The following is a 16,514-nucleotide window of genomic DNA, read 5'->3' as shown; positions in this document are numbered from 1 at the left end:
CCAAGGCCTCGCCTCCCCTCCGCCTGCCTCCTTGTTCCCTGCCAAGGGTGCAAGACTGATTTCCACACCTTGCAGAGGGTTCCACTTGTGCGAGCTAACAACACGGACATCGTGTGTGCTTTTCAAGTGACCTTAGGGCCTCAGCCTTCCTGCCTTCAGCAGTAGACGTTTTTGTTTTTGTTTTAATTCCAAAGCAGGAAGTGAGAAATCAAGTAGAAAGGTGCTCTCCAGTCTGGAACTAGACTGGACCTTTCCTTTGGGGGCTGAGAGTAGGTAGTCAAGAATGCGCCAGATGCAAGGGCAATATGGGGCTCGTGGAAAGGACCATGTGTGTCCCCAAGTAGGGGAAGGATCAGGGCCCAGTCTCAGCTTTCTCCCTCCTTCCCTTAAATCTACATGCAAATCGAGGTTTAAACTCCCCTTCTGGCTTAGGGGACTTCCCTGGTGGCTCAGATGGTAAAGCATCTGCCTACAATGCAGGAGACCCGGGTTCAATCCCTGGGTTGGGAAGATCTCCTGGAGAAGGAAATGGCACCCACTCCAGTATTCTTGCCTGGAAAATCCCATGGATGGAGGAGCCTGGTAGACTACAGTCCATGGGGTCACAAAGAGACACGGCTGAGCGACTTCACTTCATTTCACTTCTGGCTTAGGGAGGCGAGGAAATCCTGAGGGAAAAGGAAGAGGGGGTGAAGGTTTCTAGCTTCTTAGGGGACCTATGGAAAATGGGGTCCCTAGTGACGTCTTCCATTGACTTTCTCTATGCCTGCCCCCTGCCCCTACGCCCCGCACTGCGAGGAGCACAGGCTCCTGGATCTTTCTAAAATCTTCAGTACTCCGTCTGAGCGCGCGACTCAGCTTGCTTGGCCACATCCTCACCCACCTCCCTGCCCCTTAGTGTGGCCATCACTCTGCTCCCCTTGCCCATCCACAGGAAGCTAGAATGTCTATCTTTCAGCACTGGTCACACAATGGGGCAGTGTGGGGAGTGCGGGGGACGTGGGGAGGGGGCACATTGGCATCTCTGAGACCTTTGCAGGACTCCAGATTCCACCGCTTACCATCTTCAGAGTTGGGGAGCCGTCCCCAGAATCACCCGCACTTTGTCACCAATTGCAAGCTTGGGCATCCCCCAAGACCACCTCAGGTCCAATAATTTGCTGGGAGGACTCACAGAACTCACTGGAAGCTAGTATACGGCTGGTTATGCTCTATCACAGCGAAAGGACTCAGAGTAAAGTAGACACCGGAAGAGGCGGAGCCCAGGAGAGCTCCACGTGCAGGGCTTCTGGACGTCCTCCCCAGGGGAGACGCGGGGACAGGGCCAAACCCCAGCAGGGATGTGTGATGGTGCGCACAGAGGACAGCCAGCCGGGGAGGCTCACCCGAGCCTCAGTGTGAGAGTCTTAATTGAGGCTCAGTCACTTCCCCAGTGACTCAGCTGGTAAAGAACGTGCCTGCAGTGCAGAAGACCTAGGTTCGATCCCTGGGTCGGGAAGATCACTGGAGAAGGGCATGGCAACCCACTCCAGTATTCTTGGGCTCCCCTGGTGGCTCAGATGGTAAAGAATCTGCTTGCAATGCAGGAGACCTGGGTTCGATCCCTGGGTTGGAAAGATCCCCTGGAGGACAGCATGGCAACCCACTCCAGTATTCTTGCCTGGAGAGTCCCCATGGACAGCAGAGCCTGGCGGGCTAGAGTTCATGGGGTTGCAGAGTTAGACACGACTAAGTGACTAAGCAACAGCAGCACTTAGACTTGGCTGACCCCCCTTGTGGTTGACCTAAGTTTCCAACCCTCTGGCGGTCATGCCCCCAAACCCCCACCATAAACCACATTGTCAGCATAGACTGTCTAGTGAGGCTGAGCCCCTACAAGCAGACAAAGACCCTCTTGTCATGCAGGACATCGCTGGACATCCCAGGGGTTTAGAGAGGACCTCCCAGGAGCCAAGGGCAAAGGCTAAGCCTATCTTTGGGCAAGGTTAATCCTTTACCTGGTTACCGAGGTGGTGCAGCAGCAAACAAGCCTCCTGCCAATGCAGGAGACACAAGAGAGGCAGGAGACACAAGAGAGGCAGGTTCAGTCCCTGGGTTGGGAAGATCCTCTGGGTAGGAAATGCCAACATACTCCAGTATTCTCCCATGGAGAGAGGAGCCTGGAGAGAGGACCCCCTGGACTAAGGGGTCTCAGAGTTGGACACAACCGAACATACACACACACGCAATACTTTACCACATCCCATCTGCATGATGCTGCAGTTTACTAATCTCACTGGGCTTTGATTTCCTCATCAGTAAACTGAAGACAGTGATGCCAATCTCACTGGGTTTTTGTGAGGACTAAATGATCTAACATATGGGAAGTTCAGTTCAGTTCAGTTCAGTCGCTCAGTTGTGTCCAACTCTTTGCAACCCCATGAACCGCAGCATGCCAGGCCTCCCTGTCCATCACCAGCTTCCGGACTCCATCCAAACCCATGTCCATTGAGTCGGTGATGCCATCCAACCATCTCATCCTCTTCTCCTCCTGCCTTCAATCTTTCCCAGCATAAGGGTCTTTTCAAATGAGTCAGCTCTTCCAATCAGGTGGCCAAAGTATTGGAGTTTCAGCTTCAACATCAGTCCTTCCAATGAACACCCAGGATGGACTGGTTGGATCTCCTTGCAGTCCAAGGGACTCTCAAGAGTCTTCTCCAACACCACAGTTCAGAAGCATCAATTCTTCTGCACTCAGCTTTCTTTATAGCCCAACTCTCACATCCATACATGACCACTGGAAAAAACCATAGCCTTGACTAGACGGACCTTTGTTGACAAAGTGATGTCTCTGCTTTTTAATATACTATCTAGGTTGGTCATAACTTTCCTTCCAAGGAGTAAGCGTCTTTTAATTTCATGGCTGCAATCACCATCTGCAGTGATTTTGGAGCCCCCCAAAATGAAGTCTGATACTGTTTTCACTGTTTCCCCATCTATTTCCCATGAAGTGATGGGACCGGATGCCATGATCTTCATTTTCTGAATGTTGAGCTTTAAGCCAACTTTTTGACTCTCCTCTTTCACTTTCATCAAGAGGCTCTTTAGTTCCTATTCACTTTCTGCCATAAGGGTGGTGTCATCTGCATATCTGAGGTTATTGATATTTCTCCCAGCAATCTTAATTCCAGCTTGTGCTTCTTCCAGCCCAGCGTTTCTCATGATGTACTCTGCATAGAAGTTAAATAAGCAGGGTGACAATATACAGCCTTGACGTACTCCTTTTCCTATTTGGAACCAGTCTGTTGTTCCATGTCCAGTTCTAACTGTTGCTTCCTGATCTGCATACAGATTTCTCAAGAGGCAGGTCAGGTGGTCTGGTATTCCCATCTCTTTCAGAATTTCCCACAGTTGATTGTGATCCACACAGTCAAAGGCTTTGGCATTGGCATAGTCAGTAAAGGTCAATGGGAAGGGCATGGTACAAGAAAGGCTTCAACAAAAATTGGGTCCGTCCTGATTTTCTCCAAGTGCTCTGTACTCAAGCTTCTAAACTTGCCCAGGGATTCATTCCCTCTCTCTTCTCCCAATCTCTTATGCCAACTGGCTTTTATTTTTCTCCCAGAAAAGAATTATACTCTACATGCTATTATGCCATTCTTCTTTTTAAAAGATATGTGTGTGTATTATTATTTCTTAAGTGGCTCCAGACCTCTCCACAGGGCTTTCTAGGTGGCACTCATGGTAAAGAACCTGCCTGCCAATGCAGGAGACACAAGATTCCTGGGTTGGGAAGATCCCCTGGAGGAGGGCATGGCAACCCACTCTGGTATTCTTGCCTGGAAAATCCCATGGACAGAGGAGCCTGGTGGGCTACAGTCCATGGGGTCGAAAAGAGTCAGACACGACTAAAGCAACTTAGCATGCACACATACCTCTCTACCCCGTAGATTATACAACCTATTTGACCACTGACCTCTGGATGGTCAGTGAACGTCCTTGTAATACACATTTTTGTGATTTGTGCCAGTGTTTCTGCAGGCTAGAGTCCTAGAGCTAGCACTGACGGGTTAAAGGCTACATTAACGTTTTTGATGGCACTGGCAAATTGCCCTATATCAAGTTAAACCTCCAGCAATAATGCAGGAACTGTCTGTTTCCCCACACCTTCTAGGGGCCATGCAGAAAAGGGTGGCTGAGGGTATAACGGACGCTGGTGGGGCCCAGCCCTGTCCCTCAGCACTGCCAGGCCAGTGTCCCCCAAGCACTTGAGACAGCGCAGAGGCTTTCTTTTGGCCTGAGCCCAGGGTAAGGCAGGGCTTATGCAGTTTGGTTGGGAGCCATGAGATGCGAGGGAATCTAAGAATCATTCGTGACTCAACACTCAGCATTACAGAGGACACAGGAAGTGAGGCTTCAAGTCTAGGGTCAGCAGAGTGATGCCTGCTGGAATTTCAGACAGAACTAGAGATACACACTCAGGGAAGAAAAGGATACAGGAAGGCCAGAGAAAGGTCTGGAGAGTATAAGTAATCGCTTTCTGCCCTTGGCACCGAGTCAGCCTGTTCCTGACACACAAGCGTGAGCCCAAGCCAGTCCCTGTTCCCAGAGCCTGTCGCCAGCAGGTGGCGCCCTCCCCTAGTCAGGGGGACGCGTCGGACGGGAGAGCACCTGCTGCGCGCGCTCCGCCCACTCCCCTCTGGCCCAGAGTTCATTTCCTCACACCACAGCTGTGAGAAGCGAGTTCCAGTTGAGTTTCCACCACCAAATCACTGTGATTTTCTGTCTCTCCAAGCCTCAGTTTTCTTAGCTGTTTTGAAAAAGATGAAGGAAAGGAAGAGAAAGCTGGGCAATAGCTAACATGTGCGCAGAGCGTTTTAGTTTAGGAAGGACCTTACCTGATTGGTGTTCACTTTATCCCTTTTTTTACAGATGAGAAAAGTAAGTCTTAGGTTAAATGATCTGCCCAAGTTCACCCTGCTGGTCAGCTAGGACTTTCTTGGCAAATCCCATGCTCCTTCAACATCAGAAGGCTCTAGGAGATAATCTTCAAGAAGATAAAAATTAATATAATACTTGAAAGCTTTGAACAAATAGACATAGACAACTGATGGAGAGTTTAGAGTTGAATTATAGATAATTACTATATGTGATTATGCCTAGCCACTGTTAACGGAGAAGGCAATGGCACCCCACTCCAGTACTCTTGCCTGGAAAATCCCATGGACGGAGGGCCTGGTGGGCTGTAGTCCATGGGGTAGCGAAGAGTCGGACACGACTGAGCGACTTCACTTTTCACTATATGTGAGGGCTTCCCTGTGGCAACAAAACAAACCAAAAATGACAAATATTAAGGAAAAAACAAAAAGTTTGCAGGAACTGAAAAGGTCCATTGTAAATAGCATTTAAGTAATCATAATAAATACTAATTCTGATTTAACCAGTGTTGAGATCTGACTAGATTGGGAGGTTGGAGAAGAGAACAGGACAGGTATATGTGAAGAGTGTCTTTCATAGGGTGGAATCAAGAGATAAGGCCTAAACAGGAGCAAGAAGTTGCAACATAGCATCTTATTAGATACACAGAAGTAAACAGGCAATAACCAAAGATCAAAAGGGTTGAAAGTGATGGCTTCTAGAGAGGTTGGAAAGCATGAGAGAAACATATTTTGTAAGAAATCTTATAGAATGATTTGGCTCTAATTCATATTGTAATTCTATACTTGTATAATTTAATAATATTTTTCAGAAGAAATAAAAGGAACTTGCGCACATTCATCCACATCTGAAGTGGGAGGTGGGAGCTGAATCCCAGCAGCTGTCTGAGCTGGTGTCATGGCCACAGGCAATACCACCTAAAAAGTATCTCCATCTCATCACTGCAGAGAGCCCGCAAATGATCTCAACAGGAACCCAGCAGCTGACATACAACAGATGCTTAGAAAAGGGAAATTATTTTCTTTATTCTATGGAGACAGCCACAGCTGGACACGTCCAGTGAGAGAGTAAGGGGGTCCTGCCCTGAGTCCAGGCCTAAGGGCCCTGGTGCTTGGAAGCAACTTTCTCTAATCTTCCTAAGTTTCTCCTTAGTGCTTGGGACCAACTGGGGCCAGTAATGCATCTGCATGGGGCTCCCCAGTGTCCAGATTCTCCCCTTCAGAGAAATTTATAGCATTCTACATCACCTGGCAGTGGGGCTGACCAGACACCCCAGGAGGCTCCTGAATGCTGCAGGGTCATCCCAGGGCCTCGTGGTCAGGCCCCACTCCAGGAGCATGCACTCCTTTGTTCATAGGATTGTGTGAGAGTGGGCTGCCAGAATGATGCTGAGACTAGATGTTGAATGAAGTCAACTTGTTTGTATCGATAAGGGACCCTGCAAAAACGTTTGCCCAGGGTTCCTGACACCTAGAGGCAGCCATGCTCTCAGGTCCTGTCATATCAACCCCTTCCTTTCCCATCGTATAGACTTTGCCTAATAGCTGTAATTGTAAGTCTCAAAGCACCTAACTGAAGAGTGAGATACTTTGTTGGGTATTTGGATGATTCCTCTATTACTGGCCGTCATCCATTCCTTGATCAAGTATTGATTGAGCACCTACTGTGTGCTACGGCTGGGAACAGCTTGTGGAACAAGACACATTCCTGCTCTCCCGGAGCCCACAGGCTGGAGAGGGGACAGGGAGGCATGGGGTGCAGCTCAGCAATCGTGGTGCTAGGGCAGGGGCTGTGTGAGCGCAGGGAAGGGGGCTGAGTGTGCTTTTTTTTTTTCCCTTGGCTTCTTTGGCTGTGCCACATGGTATGTGGGATCTTTGTTTCCAAATCAGAGACTCCTGCATTGGAAGGGGGGAGTCTTAACCACTGGACCATCAGGGAAATTCCCTGAACATGATTTTGAATGGAACCTCAGAGGGGGGCTGCCAAGGGAACTGTGGTTTGGGATGAGGGATAGACTAGAAACTTCTTCCAAGTGCTCTCCCCACCTAAGGTTATGTGATGCCCCAATCCAGATCTCGCCATGGTTTCAGGTGACAATGAACTCGTGTCGCTCTCAGCCTGCACAGGGCCTCACAGTTGCCAGTTATGAAGGGATCATCTAATCAACTTTTCATCGTCCAGTTGAGAAAACAGGCCCACAGAGAAGCATCTCACCACGAGACTCAGAGTCAGGAAGAGACTTTGGATGTCTGGCCTCCCAGTCCTGGGCTTCTTCCCCCTTAACTCAAGTCTGGGCAGGGCCTGAGCCCATTTAAATGAAATTTCCCGCTTTTAAAAGAAGACCACTCCACCATCAGCAGGTGTCACAAAATTGCTCACGTCCCAAGTTCGGGATTCAACAGCTCTCCAGTAAAGAAAAGCTCCTGAGAATCTACCAGAAGTAAATCTCCCTGGGAACAAGCCCCCCAATGAGTCCCAGTCTAATGGTGGAGGGGCGTGCACAGGACAAACGCGATAGTCCCGGATAGCCCGCCAGCGTGTTCCCTCCTGCAAGTCTGGCTCGGCGAATGGAAACCGGAGCGGATCACTACCGTCTCCAACGCCCGTGCGCAGAGGCCGGGGGTCCGTGCGAAGAGAAAGGCGGCGCGGGCCGGGCCCCGTAAACCTCTAGCCCGCGCCCCTCCAGACCCTGCCGGGTCTCGGCCGGCGCGCTCCCCAGTCCGGCTCTCTCCTCCCCCTCCCCTCCCCTCCCCCTCTCCCTCCCCTCCCCCTCCCCTCGCCCTCCCCTGCCTCCTCTGCCCTCCCTCCCCCTCCCCTCCCTCCTCTGCCCTCCCTTCCCCTCCCCCTCCCCTCCCTCCTCTGCCCTCCCTTCCCCTCCCCCTCCCCTCCCTCCTCTGCCCTCCCTCCTCTGCCCTCCCTTCCCCTCCCTCCTCTGTCCTCCCTTCCCCTCCCCCTCCCCTCCCCGTCCCGGCGCGCGCGGGGAGGCGCGGGCGCGCGCACGCAGGCGGTCGGGGGCGCGCGGCCGCCGGGGGCGCGCACGGGCCGCGCTCTGCCCTAATGCGGCGGCGGGAGGCGAGCGGCGCTGCGGGGGACGACGGGCAAGCGGCGGCGCGGGCGGCGGACAGCGCCGACTGCACCCGGGGCCGGAGCCCCAGCCCTTGCAGGTAGGCACGCGCGGACACCGGAGACGAACTGCGGGTGGAACGGATTCGTGGAGGCCCGTCCAGCGCCGTCCCCTTGCTCCCGCCCTTCTCTGCCTGTCTCCATCTCTCACCGGAACCCACCCTCTCCTTCCACGCCCCGACCTCTCTCTCCGCGTCGTCACCTGCCCGAGCCCCGAGTCTACACCGGTACCCTGCCCCACCCGGCTCCCTGCCCCAGCCCCCCGCACGCCTTTGCTCTTTGGCCGCCTCCCCTCCCCCTCCCTCCGCTCCGTCTCTTCCCCTGTCCTTCCCTCCCCGCCGCACCCCGAGCTCTCCCCTGACCTGTTTACCACCGCACCCCACTTTGTGCGACCCCGTCCCTTCTGTTTTCCCTTCCCTGCACCCCCGCCTCTCTCCTGCCCTTACTGCTCCGGCCGCCGATTCATGCCCCCGTCCCTCCGTGTGCGTCTGTCTATCAGCTCCCTCGCAGTTTCTGTCCCTACCGCGTCCCTTCTGCATACCGGGGCCCAGCCCCTTCCCAGCTCCTTCCCGGTGTCCGCCTCCACCCTCTCCAGAACGCCGTCTTCTCCCTCTTGGCTGTTACCTGGCGAGCCCCCCATCACCTTCCCCACATGCCCTTCCTGGTGCTGTTTGTAGCCACACAGACTTGTCCCAAGCCCCCTCACCTGCCGCTGGGCCCTCCTTCTCTGCTTGGGGAGGCCTAGGACTCTGAAGGCCCTGTGTACTCACTGTGGCAGAATCCACTTATACCCCTTTCTGCATGTTTGATCCTATTCATGGCTCCGGGGTGGGGAAGGGCAAAGGATTCTGCGTATTATTAGGCCTCTCTTATGTTCCTCTTTAGCCACTGTCTTCCTGTAGCTGTTCAGGTTTGTTTCCTAGAGGGATGGGGGTGGGGGTGGGGGGGAGGAGGTGTTAAGCTTAGGAAAACTAGGAAGGAGGAGAGGCAGAATCCAAAGAAATGATTTCCCAGCCTCTTCCTGGTCTTGATCTGAGCCCTGGGATGCAAAGGCCTGGATGAGGAGCCTCTCTGAAGGGCTGGAAAATTTCGGATTTTGGAAAGGATTCTTTCTCAGCCTCCAAGTCAGCACTTTGGCATTGAGAGCTGTCATGAGTGTGGCCCATGGGCTGGGCTGAGTGGGCAGAGTGCTGAATCACCTAGACTGTGGTCCCCATGGCAGTCCCTCTTGCCCTGAACTGGGTTCTGTTCCTCATTCCTTACTTGGCATTTGGTAGTGGTGTGTGTGTGTGTCTGTGTGTGTGTGTTGGGCAGAGATCCCTCCTTCCTCAGTCCAAAGGAGTGGATGACGATGTCCCTTTTCTGCCTGTCTCCCTGGCATGAGGGCCCGGTGTGTATTATCTACCCTTGGAACTCGGATGAGCCCTTGCTGGGCCCTAATCACGTCTCCAGCAAGGGCAGACCACAGGGCTTGGAGACCTGGGTGGGCAGGAAGTGGATTTTTCTTCTAGAGCTGGAGACCGGCAGATTCACAACCCACTGAACTTGAACCATAAGTAAGAGAAGCCCAGGGAAAATGTGTAAAGACCCCGAGGGACTGGTCACGCCAGCTGGAGGAGCAGAGGAAGGAGGAAGACAGGAGCCTGCCCCTCCCCCCCTGGTTTGGGGGTGATTGCATTTGGTGGCTTTGCATTGCAGGAAGATTTAAAGAAGATGGGAATGGGATCTGCTCTGCATCTAATATTCTACTTTTTGTCCTGACAGAACTGGCACTTCGGAGGGAGTAATTTCTTCCTCTCGTGTTTAGATTCAGCTGAAGGGGGATGTGTGTGTGTGTGTGTGTGTGTGTGTGTGTGTGTGTGTGTGTGCGCGCGCGCGCGCGCATGCGTGTGTATAGAAAGAAAGAGAGAGAGCAAATAGAATGAGGATGAATAACACAAATGAGGAAAGAAACTGACTTACACTTATCCCAGAAGTTGTGTTTGGCACCGTGAACCAGGCAATGGCAGCCCAATTCCTGCCCTGGGGACCTCAGCTAAAATCCCAAGTCTTAAATTGGAGGTTGAGAGCAAATTGCTGGTGGATCCTGCCCCTTCTCCACAAGGCTCCCTCTCTTTAGAATAGAGAGTGGACTCCTTCAGCTCATGAGTAGCGTCTCTGAATGAGCAGGCACAGGCTGGGGGACTGGCTGTCCTCTGCTTTGTCAGTCTTCCGTGTCCCTCCCCTCGTGAGTGGGGTAGGGTGGTAGCTTCCCCTGGCATCAGCATTCCCAGGGCTCCCAGCTTTTCCTGCTCCAGGGAGGAGGTATCACCTGGAGCCATCTTTGGGAGCTGATTGGATTAAGTTACTGATGTTTAAATGCTTGCTTGGGGCTCAGGTTAAGTGGGGGATTCTGATAATTGTATATATCTCCTGGTTCTGTGCAGTGAATCTCACCTCTCATCCCTTGTTTGATATCACAGAGGCTATGGCATGGATAAATTGAGGCACACAGAATGGGAAGCCAGCTCCCTGCGGAGCCAGAGCAAGACCTGGCCAGCTCCCTGTGGGCTGTGACAGGCTGGGCTCATGGGGTCAGGCTGTATCGGTCAGGGGTACATTGAGGAGGTGGCCGGTGTTTGGGGGTTGGGTTCTCGCTTTGGATATCTGGGGGTGGAGGCACAGAAGATGGTCCTGTTTCTGCAGTGACTGAGAGACAGGGTTCCAAGCCTCCTGTTACTTAGTTGCTGCAGTGTGTTCCCTTCCCCTGGTGCCCCTCTTCTCTAAGATTATCCAAGAGCTGGGGTGTGAGGGTCATCACTTAGTCTTCAGAAAAAGAGTTTCCTAGGAAACTAGAAAGAGAGAGGCAGAGAAGCTCAGTTTTCAGTCTGTTTGGCTTGGGAGAAGAGGAGGGAAGGAAGTAAGGGGAATTGAAGGCTGGTTACATACTTTTTCATTCAACAAATGCTAGTTAAATCCTACAGTGTGCTAGGTGCTGGGATCATAGAGATGGAAAGTAAAACAGGGTCTCTCAGAGCTGCCAGCGTGATGGAAAAGAGAGACGAGTGATCAGACAAATAACACAGATAAGCTTGAGTGAGGACATGGGACCAGGGATGAGGAACATCTTTCCCTCCAGTGGCATCAGCCCCCTCCGCCGCAGCTGGGAAGAGGACTGGGTTGGTGTTGTCAGAATGGGGCCCAGGCCTGACTTGGAGGTTGAATGTGAAGAAGAACATGGTGCAAGATATTACCAGATCCCTGACTCGAGGGGCAAGAGGTGATGTTCTGCGTGCAGCTGAACCCTGCTGGCTGCTGCTTCAGCCTGGTGGGGAACCCTGGGACGAGACTGAGGCTCCTCAACTCTCCCATTCTCATTTCTTAAGCACTTGCATTTTAGGGGCAAAGGATGGTCAAAATATGCTTAGAATGTCAGAGTGAGCCAGAGGAAAGAGGCCCAGGATCTGCCCTCAGGGAGCTCCTAACTGATGGAGAGACAGCGAGTACAGATACGTGCTCAGGAGCAAGGTGAGTAAAATTATTGTGAGCTCAACATGGGCGGAAGGGTCTTGGAGCTCGGGGAGGTCACGATCAGGAGTCATGGGAGAAATTCAGATAGGAGGGAGGAGGTTGATGGGGACAGAGGGATCCATAGAAGCTACACTCTTGAGCACAGGTTGCCGTGAACATCCATGGCGGAACTGGGAAGGAGCCCAAGGATAAAGACAGCCATCCTCACCTTTCTGAGGAAGCCCCCTCCGGGTACATATCTGCTTTATCTCATTTCATTAGTGTGTCCCGAGCCTTTGAATATATCCTAGGGCATATTGTTGAATGCCCAACTAAGCTACATGTTGGGCATATAAGTTGAGTTGGAGTTACAGAAATGAAAACAAATTTAAGTTCACTACAAGAAATGCTGCACCAGAGGTAGATGGCTTCCTGGCCTTGTAGGAGCATGGCTGAGGGGTCCTGGCAGGCAGGAGGCCCTGGGATGACTGCACCACCCTGTTTGGATCGACTGCCGCTTTGGCTAGGGCAGCCTCATGTCAGACTTCTGAGCATTTACTCCTAGTGCTCAGCTAGGGCTCAGGCTGCAAGGGCAGATGTTAAATGCGTGCAGCCTGGTCCTTGGGGCTTCAGGGAGGGCTCTGGGAGCTAAGGACTTTGCTGGGTGCTTGAGGAGGTGCTTCTCACAGCTTTGCTGACCTGGGGCATTGGTTAGACTTTGCCAGCCAGCTTGAGATCTCTTGATCCACCCTCTTTGCTTAGGTTTTGAGACAAGTCAGGAAAAATAAAAGGGGCGTAATACAAAAGTGCCACCAAAGTGGTGTCGTATAATTAAGTCTTCAGACCCTGGGCAGTGAGATTTCCAAGGAAGGAGTTATGCCTCAGTATGGCTTATGGAGTCAGGGAGGTGACATTGTGAAAGCTGCTCAGCTTTGGCTTCAGACAGACCTTCGGTCAAAGCTTAGTTCTTTCACTTACTGGCTGAGGAGCTTCGGTCTCCCAGTCTGTAATATGGGACCGTTAATATGAACTTTGCAGAACTGTGTTAGGGATTACATGTGATAAGGCAGAGAAGACTCCAGCACCCTCCTTGGCCAGCAGTAAATACCAAATGCTAACTGTTCTTTACAGGGGTGTGGAAATGGAGCGGAACCTTGAAAGGTTGGTAGAGTTTTGGTAAGGAAGGGAAGGTGAGAATTTTCTAGATGAGAGAACCCACCAGGGGTATAAGCAAGAACTCTGTGGGATCAGGTTCTCTGGGAAAGAAGTGACGTGCCTACCTGTGCCTGCTCGCCCCATTTTCCTGTAGTAGAGCCTTACCGAAGGGACATCGTCATGAACAGCCCGAGGGGCTTGTTTTACTTACAGCCCCAGCATTCAGTACAGTTCAGCTCAGTCACTCAGTGTGTCCGACTCTTTGCAACCCCATAGACTGCAGCACACCAGGCCTCCCTGTCCATCATGAACTCCGGAGCTTGCTCAAACTCCTGTCCATCGAGTCGATGATGCCATCATTAACAGAGCCTCGATATGTTTCTCTCTCTAACACTAGAGATTGCTGAAAGTCTCTAGTCCCAGAAGCCCGTGTCTCTGGAATTTATGTCATGGATTAATTTCTTGTCTTGCCTTCCCTCTCCCAAAAGCCATGCCTTGAAAAAGTTGGAGTGCTGGGGCCTGTTGGGTCATCCCCTCAAGCTGTCACCATCTCCGCTGACTCCACCATCCCCTCTGACCCCGTAGCTCCCCTCCTCTGGGAAGCAGCTGTCTGAGCATCTGCCTTCTTCTTCACCTGCTCCCCCTCACTTTTCCCCTCCCAGACTGGGCCAGCCCCTCCTGAAAGGCCTCCCTGGCAGCCCATCTCCCCAGCATTATGATGCTAATCATGTTGTTAATTTTTCTGAGATGCAGAAAGAAAGCCCCAATCTGTTCTAATGAATTTAATTAGAGAGGGGCTTGGAGGGCTTCAGAACCTCTTACCAGGATCACAATAAACAGACTTAACGAGATAAACAGCTTGGGAGCAGCGGCTCAAGGGTAGGAAGGGAGGATTTCTGACTCAGTCCTAGAATGAGGAAGCCCTTGGCACTGGAGTTGGAGGAAGGCTGTGTGAGCTGTTGCCCACCACGTGGGTTCCCTTTTGGGTTCTTTCTGCCTGCCCCACGCAGTCCTATGGGCATAGTTGTATATCTGGGTCTGTCCTTGGGTAACAGGAACCTTTGGAGAGGTCTTACTGTTCTTATCATCATCACCAAACATTTATTGAACATGTGCTATGTGGGTAGCGGGTACCACACCATCTTCTGGAGCAAAATGGAGGCTCACAAGACCTTGTCTCCACTCTAATGGAGATAAGATATATATATATATTCAAATACAAGAAATACTTGCTAATTCCAGACAGTAAATGCTAAAAGGTTGACAGGAGATTATATTGGGCTTGGACGATCTGGAAAAGCCTCTTGCAGGAGGAAATAATTGAGGGGGATCTTGAGACATCAAGATTTGAAGACTTGGTAATCAGAGCTGCTGGAGGACTGCAGATTCAATGGCAGGAATATGCAGGGGTGTTTGAGTCACGATGAATAAATGGCATGGCTTGGGTGGTGGATGCATGTAATTCAGTAGTGAGGAACATATGTGGAGCACTGTACTGACACATAGTCATAGAGGTCCCTGAGTGCCGGAGTCTACTTTTCTAACCTAATTACCCTGGGGTCTCACTGCTTTCCCTCTCTGAGCACTTAAAATGGTCGACTTGGGGAAGGGCTTAGGACAGGATGATTGTGGCCTTCATGCTGGGCTCACTTTCCTGGATCCAGTTTAGACCAACTGGGGTCGGTTGACCAGATGCTAAATTTTGTTCTCAGATCTTGTGACTTTCTGGGATGAGAGTGAATGGCTGGCAGAGCAATTCCAAGGACTTTTCCCAGTGATGAGAGTTCCTTCTTTACTGATGCTGGCCAATTTGCTTTGGCAGTAACACTTTTTTGCAAGAATTCAGTGGAATCTTCCAGTTCCAGGCTCGGTGAATTTCATAACTCATCTCTTTATATTATTAAGAATTCTTTGAATGTATGTGTATACAAGTATATGAATGTTTATGTGTGCATGTTGCTTATGTTATTGAAATTGTTTCAACTGGATTCTCATTCTAATGTGATCTTTATTTGCAATACAGAAGTTATTAAACTCTTCATTTCTCCATGTGCATGAGGGAAAGAGCCATCCCTGTATCCTATTGTATGTGGATCTGTAAGTTGGTGCTTTGAGAACAGGATTTTAAACACAAGGAGGTCATATAACAATCATTTTGACAAAAAGTAAAATGTTGAGCTGAGATTTTAAGTCAGTTCTCACTCCCCTTTGGAACCTCTTGACTTGTAAGACCAATCAGAATTTTATTTGGGGGCACCAACAAAATTATGTTTTTTGTTATTTTCCATAGTCTGTCTGGGCTTATGCATAATTAGTAGTGGGGTGAGTGCACTGCGGTCAGGTATTGGTTGGCCTGCCCATGGATGTCTGTATGAGAAGCATTGTTATAATGCCCGTGTTACAATACCCACTGTGCGATATTTTTCCACATGTTGAAGGTGACGTGTTCTCTGAGGCCACAGGCAGTTTTCCCGTGCTGTGACGTAGGAAAGGACAGAAACAGGATCTCTTTCTGTTCGTCATCACGCACTGAGTGGAAATGAAGCCTTTGTGACTCATGTTGGAAGCTAAACCAGGGTTGTCTAGCTGTTGCCAGCTCTGAGCTGTGCCTTGGTTTTGTTTTTTTGTGTGTTTTTTTTTTTTTGCTTGGTGTTCATTGCATCTGCAGTTAGTCTTTGAAGCCTCTATTATGAGCATAGCACACTTCTGGGTGGCAACTTGTTTTGAGAGAATCTTCAACTCATAGAATGTTAGAGATGGTTTTATCTAAGATCATTATTTTATGATCAAAATGTCTAGTTGCTGGCAAAGCTAGGTCTTCCATGTACCAGGACACTGGGAACTTTAAACTCTGCATACGAACCTAGTAATTGTACAAGAGGGTATGTAATTAAGTTCCTTAAAGCATGATCTAAACTAGAAATGCCTTGGTATGTCAGAAAAGAGAGGATACCAATGTAGACTAAAGTCCTTTGGGAAGATTTTGAAGAGATGCAGGGGCTGATCTGGGTCCCCAGAGATGGGTAGGAGATAAAGGAAGGAAATGGGCTAAAGGAGCATAATCAAAGGTTTAGAGGAGGGAAGTGGTCCTCTGGCATTGACTTGGCCAGGCTGGAACAGTGGAAGGTACAGCTGGAGGGGCCAGCTGGGGCCAGACTCCAGAGAGTCCTGAATCTGACTAGAAGCTGGACTTTGGTCTTGAAGTTGGTGAGGAGCATTTAGGCTTCTTAGCTGAGCTTGCTCTTGTTCTGAACAAGATCGTGGCGTTAGGAGACCTGAGTGACATCCCTGCACAGGCGGTGCTGTCTGGGGAGTGTTGTTTCTGAAGGGTGCCTCGGGCAATGGGGAGGACTGGAACTCTTCCTTGGCAGGCAGGGAGCTTATCGCTGTCCAAGGTGCTGACCTGCCATCTGAAAGATTTTTCTCCCTAGTGATGCCATGCTAAAAAATAAAGCCAGGGAATGCTTAGAACCATCCAAGAGGGATCTGGAAAACAGTTCTGGCTAGGACTAGGTAGCATGTGGGCTTTGGGGCACCAAATTGGTTTGCAGCATTTGACTTCACAATCTTTGTGATGAAAGCAAAAGTTTGGGTTAGGAGAAACTAGTAATGGCCCTTTTAAGAAGGAGAGACCATGTGTGTGCACATATGCGTGTTAAAATGACCCAGTTTGTAGCCTTGCAAATTTTGCCTTAGAGTGTTTGTGTTTACATGAGACTCCCAGCACATTGCCTCTTTCATTGTGAAAAGGTACTCTTTCTACCCAACATTCTGAAATGTATCTAAAACCTCTCCAGCACACCTGGATAGAACAACAGAAGTCCCCAGAA

General features: G+C 50.6%; 1 protein-coding gene and 1 non-coding gene across 18 annotated transcripts in view; both read left to right on the top strand.

Annotated features, from left to right (window-relative positions):
- The first annotated feature begins 438 nt into the window (after positions 1-438).
- On the top strand, positions 439-510 carry TRNAC-ACA. Its single transcript has one exon. It is a non-coding gene; the product is annotated as a tRNA-Cys (tRNA).
- Positions 511-7,938: 7,428 nt separating this feature from the next.
- NFASC (neurofascin) overlaps positions 7,939-16,514 on the top strand; it is a 199,963-nt gene continuing 191,387 nt past the window's right edge. For 16 of the 17 annotated variants that reach the window (XM_044943301.2, XM_044943290.2, XM_044943302.2 and 13 more), the window contains exons 1-2: positions 7,962-8,081; positions 11,420-11,547. In XM_044943301.2, the coding sequence (XP_044799236.2) occupies positions 11,429-11,547 (119 nt within the window). In that variant the 5' untranslated portion in view covers positions 7,962-8,081; positions 11,420-11,428. Of the gene's footprint in view, positions 8,082-11,419; positions 11,548-16,514 lie in introns of all 17 variants that reach the window. The other variant, XM_025277758.3, reaches the window with a different exon arrangement.

The sequence above is a fragment of the Bubalus bubalis genome, chromosome 5 (assembly GCF_019923935.1).
Source record: "Bubalus bubalis isolate 160015118507 breed Murrah chromosome 5, NDDB_SH_1, whole genome shotgun sequence".
Classification (NCBI taxonomy): domain Eukaryota; kingdom Metazoa; phylum Chordata; class Mammalia; order Artiodactyla; family Bovidae; genus Bubalus; species Bubalus bubalis.
Note: the sequence above shows the minus strand (reverse complement) of the source record. Positions and strands in the feature narration are given on the sequence as shown.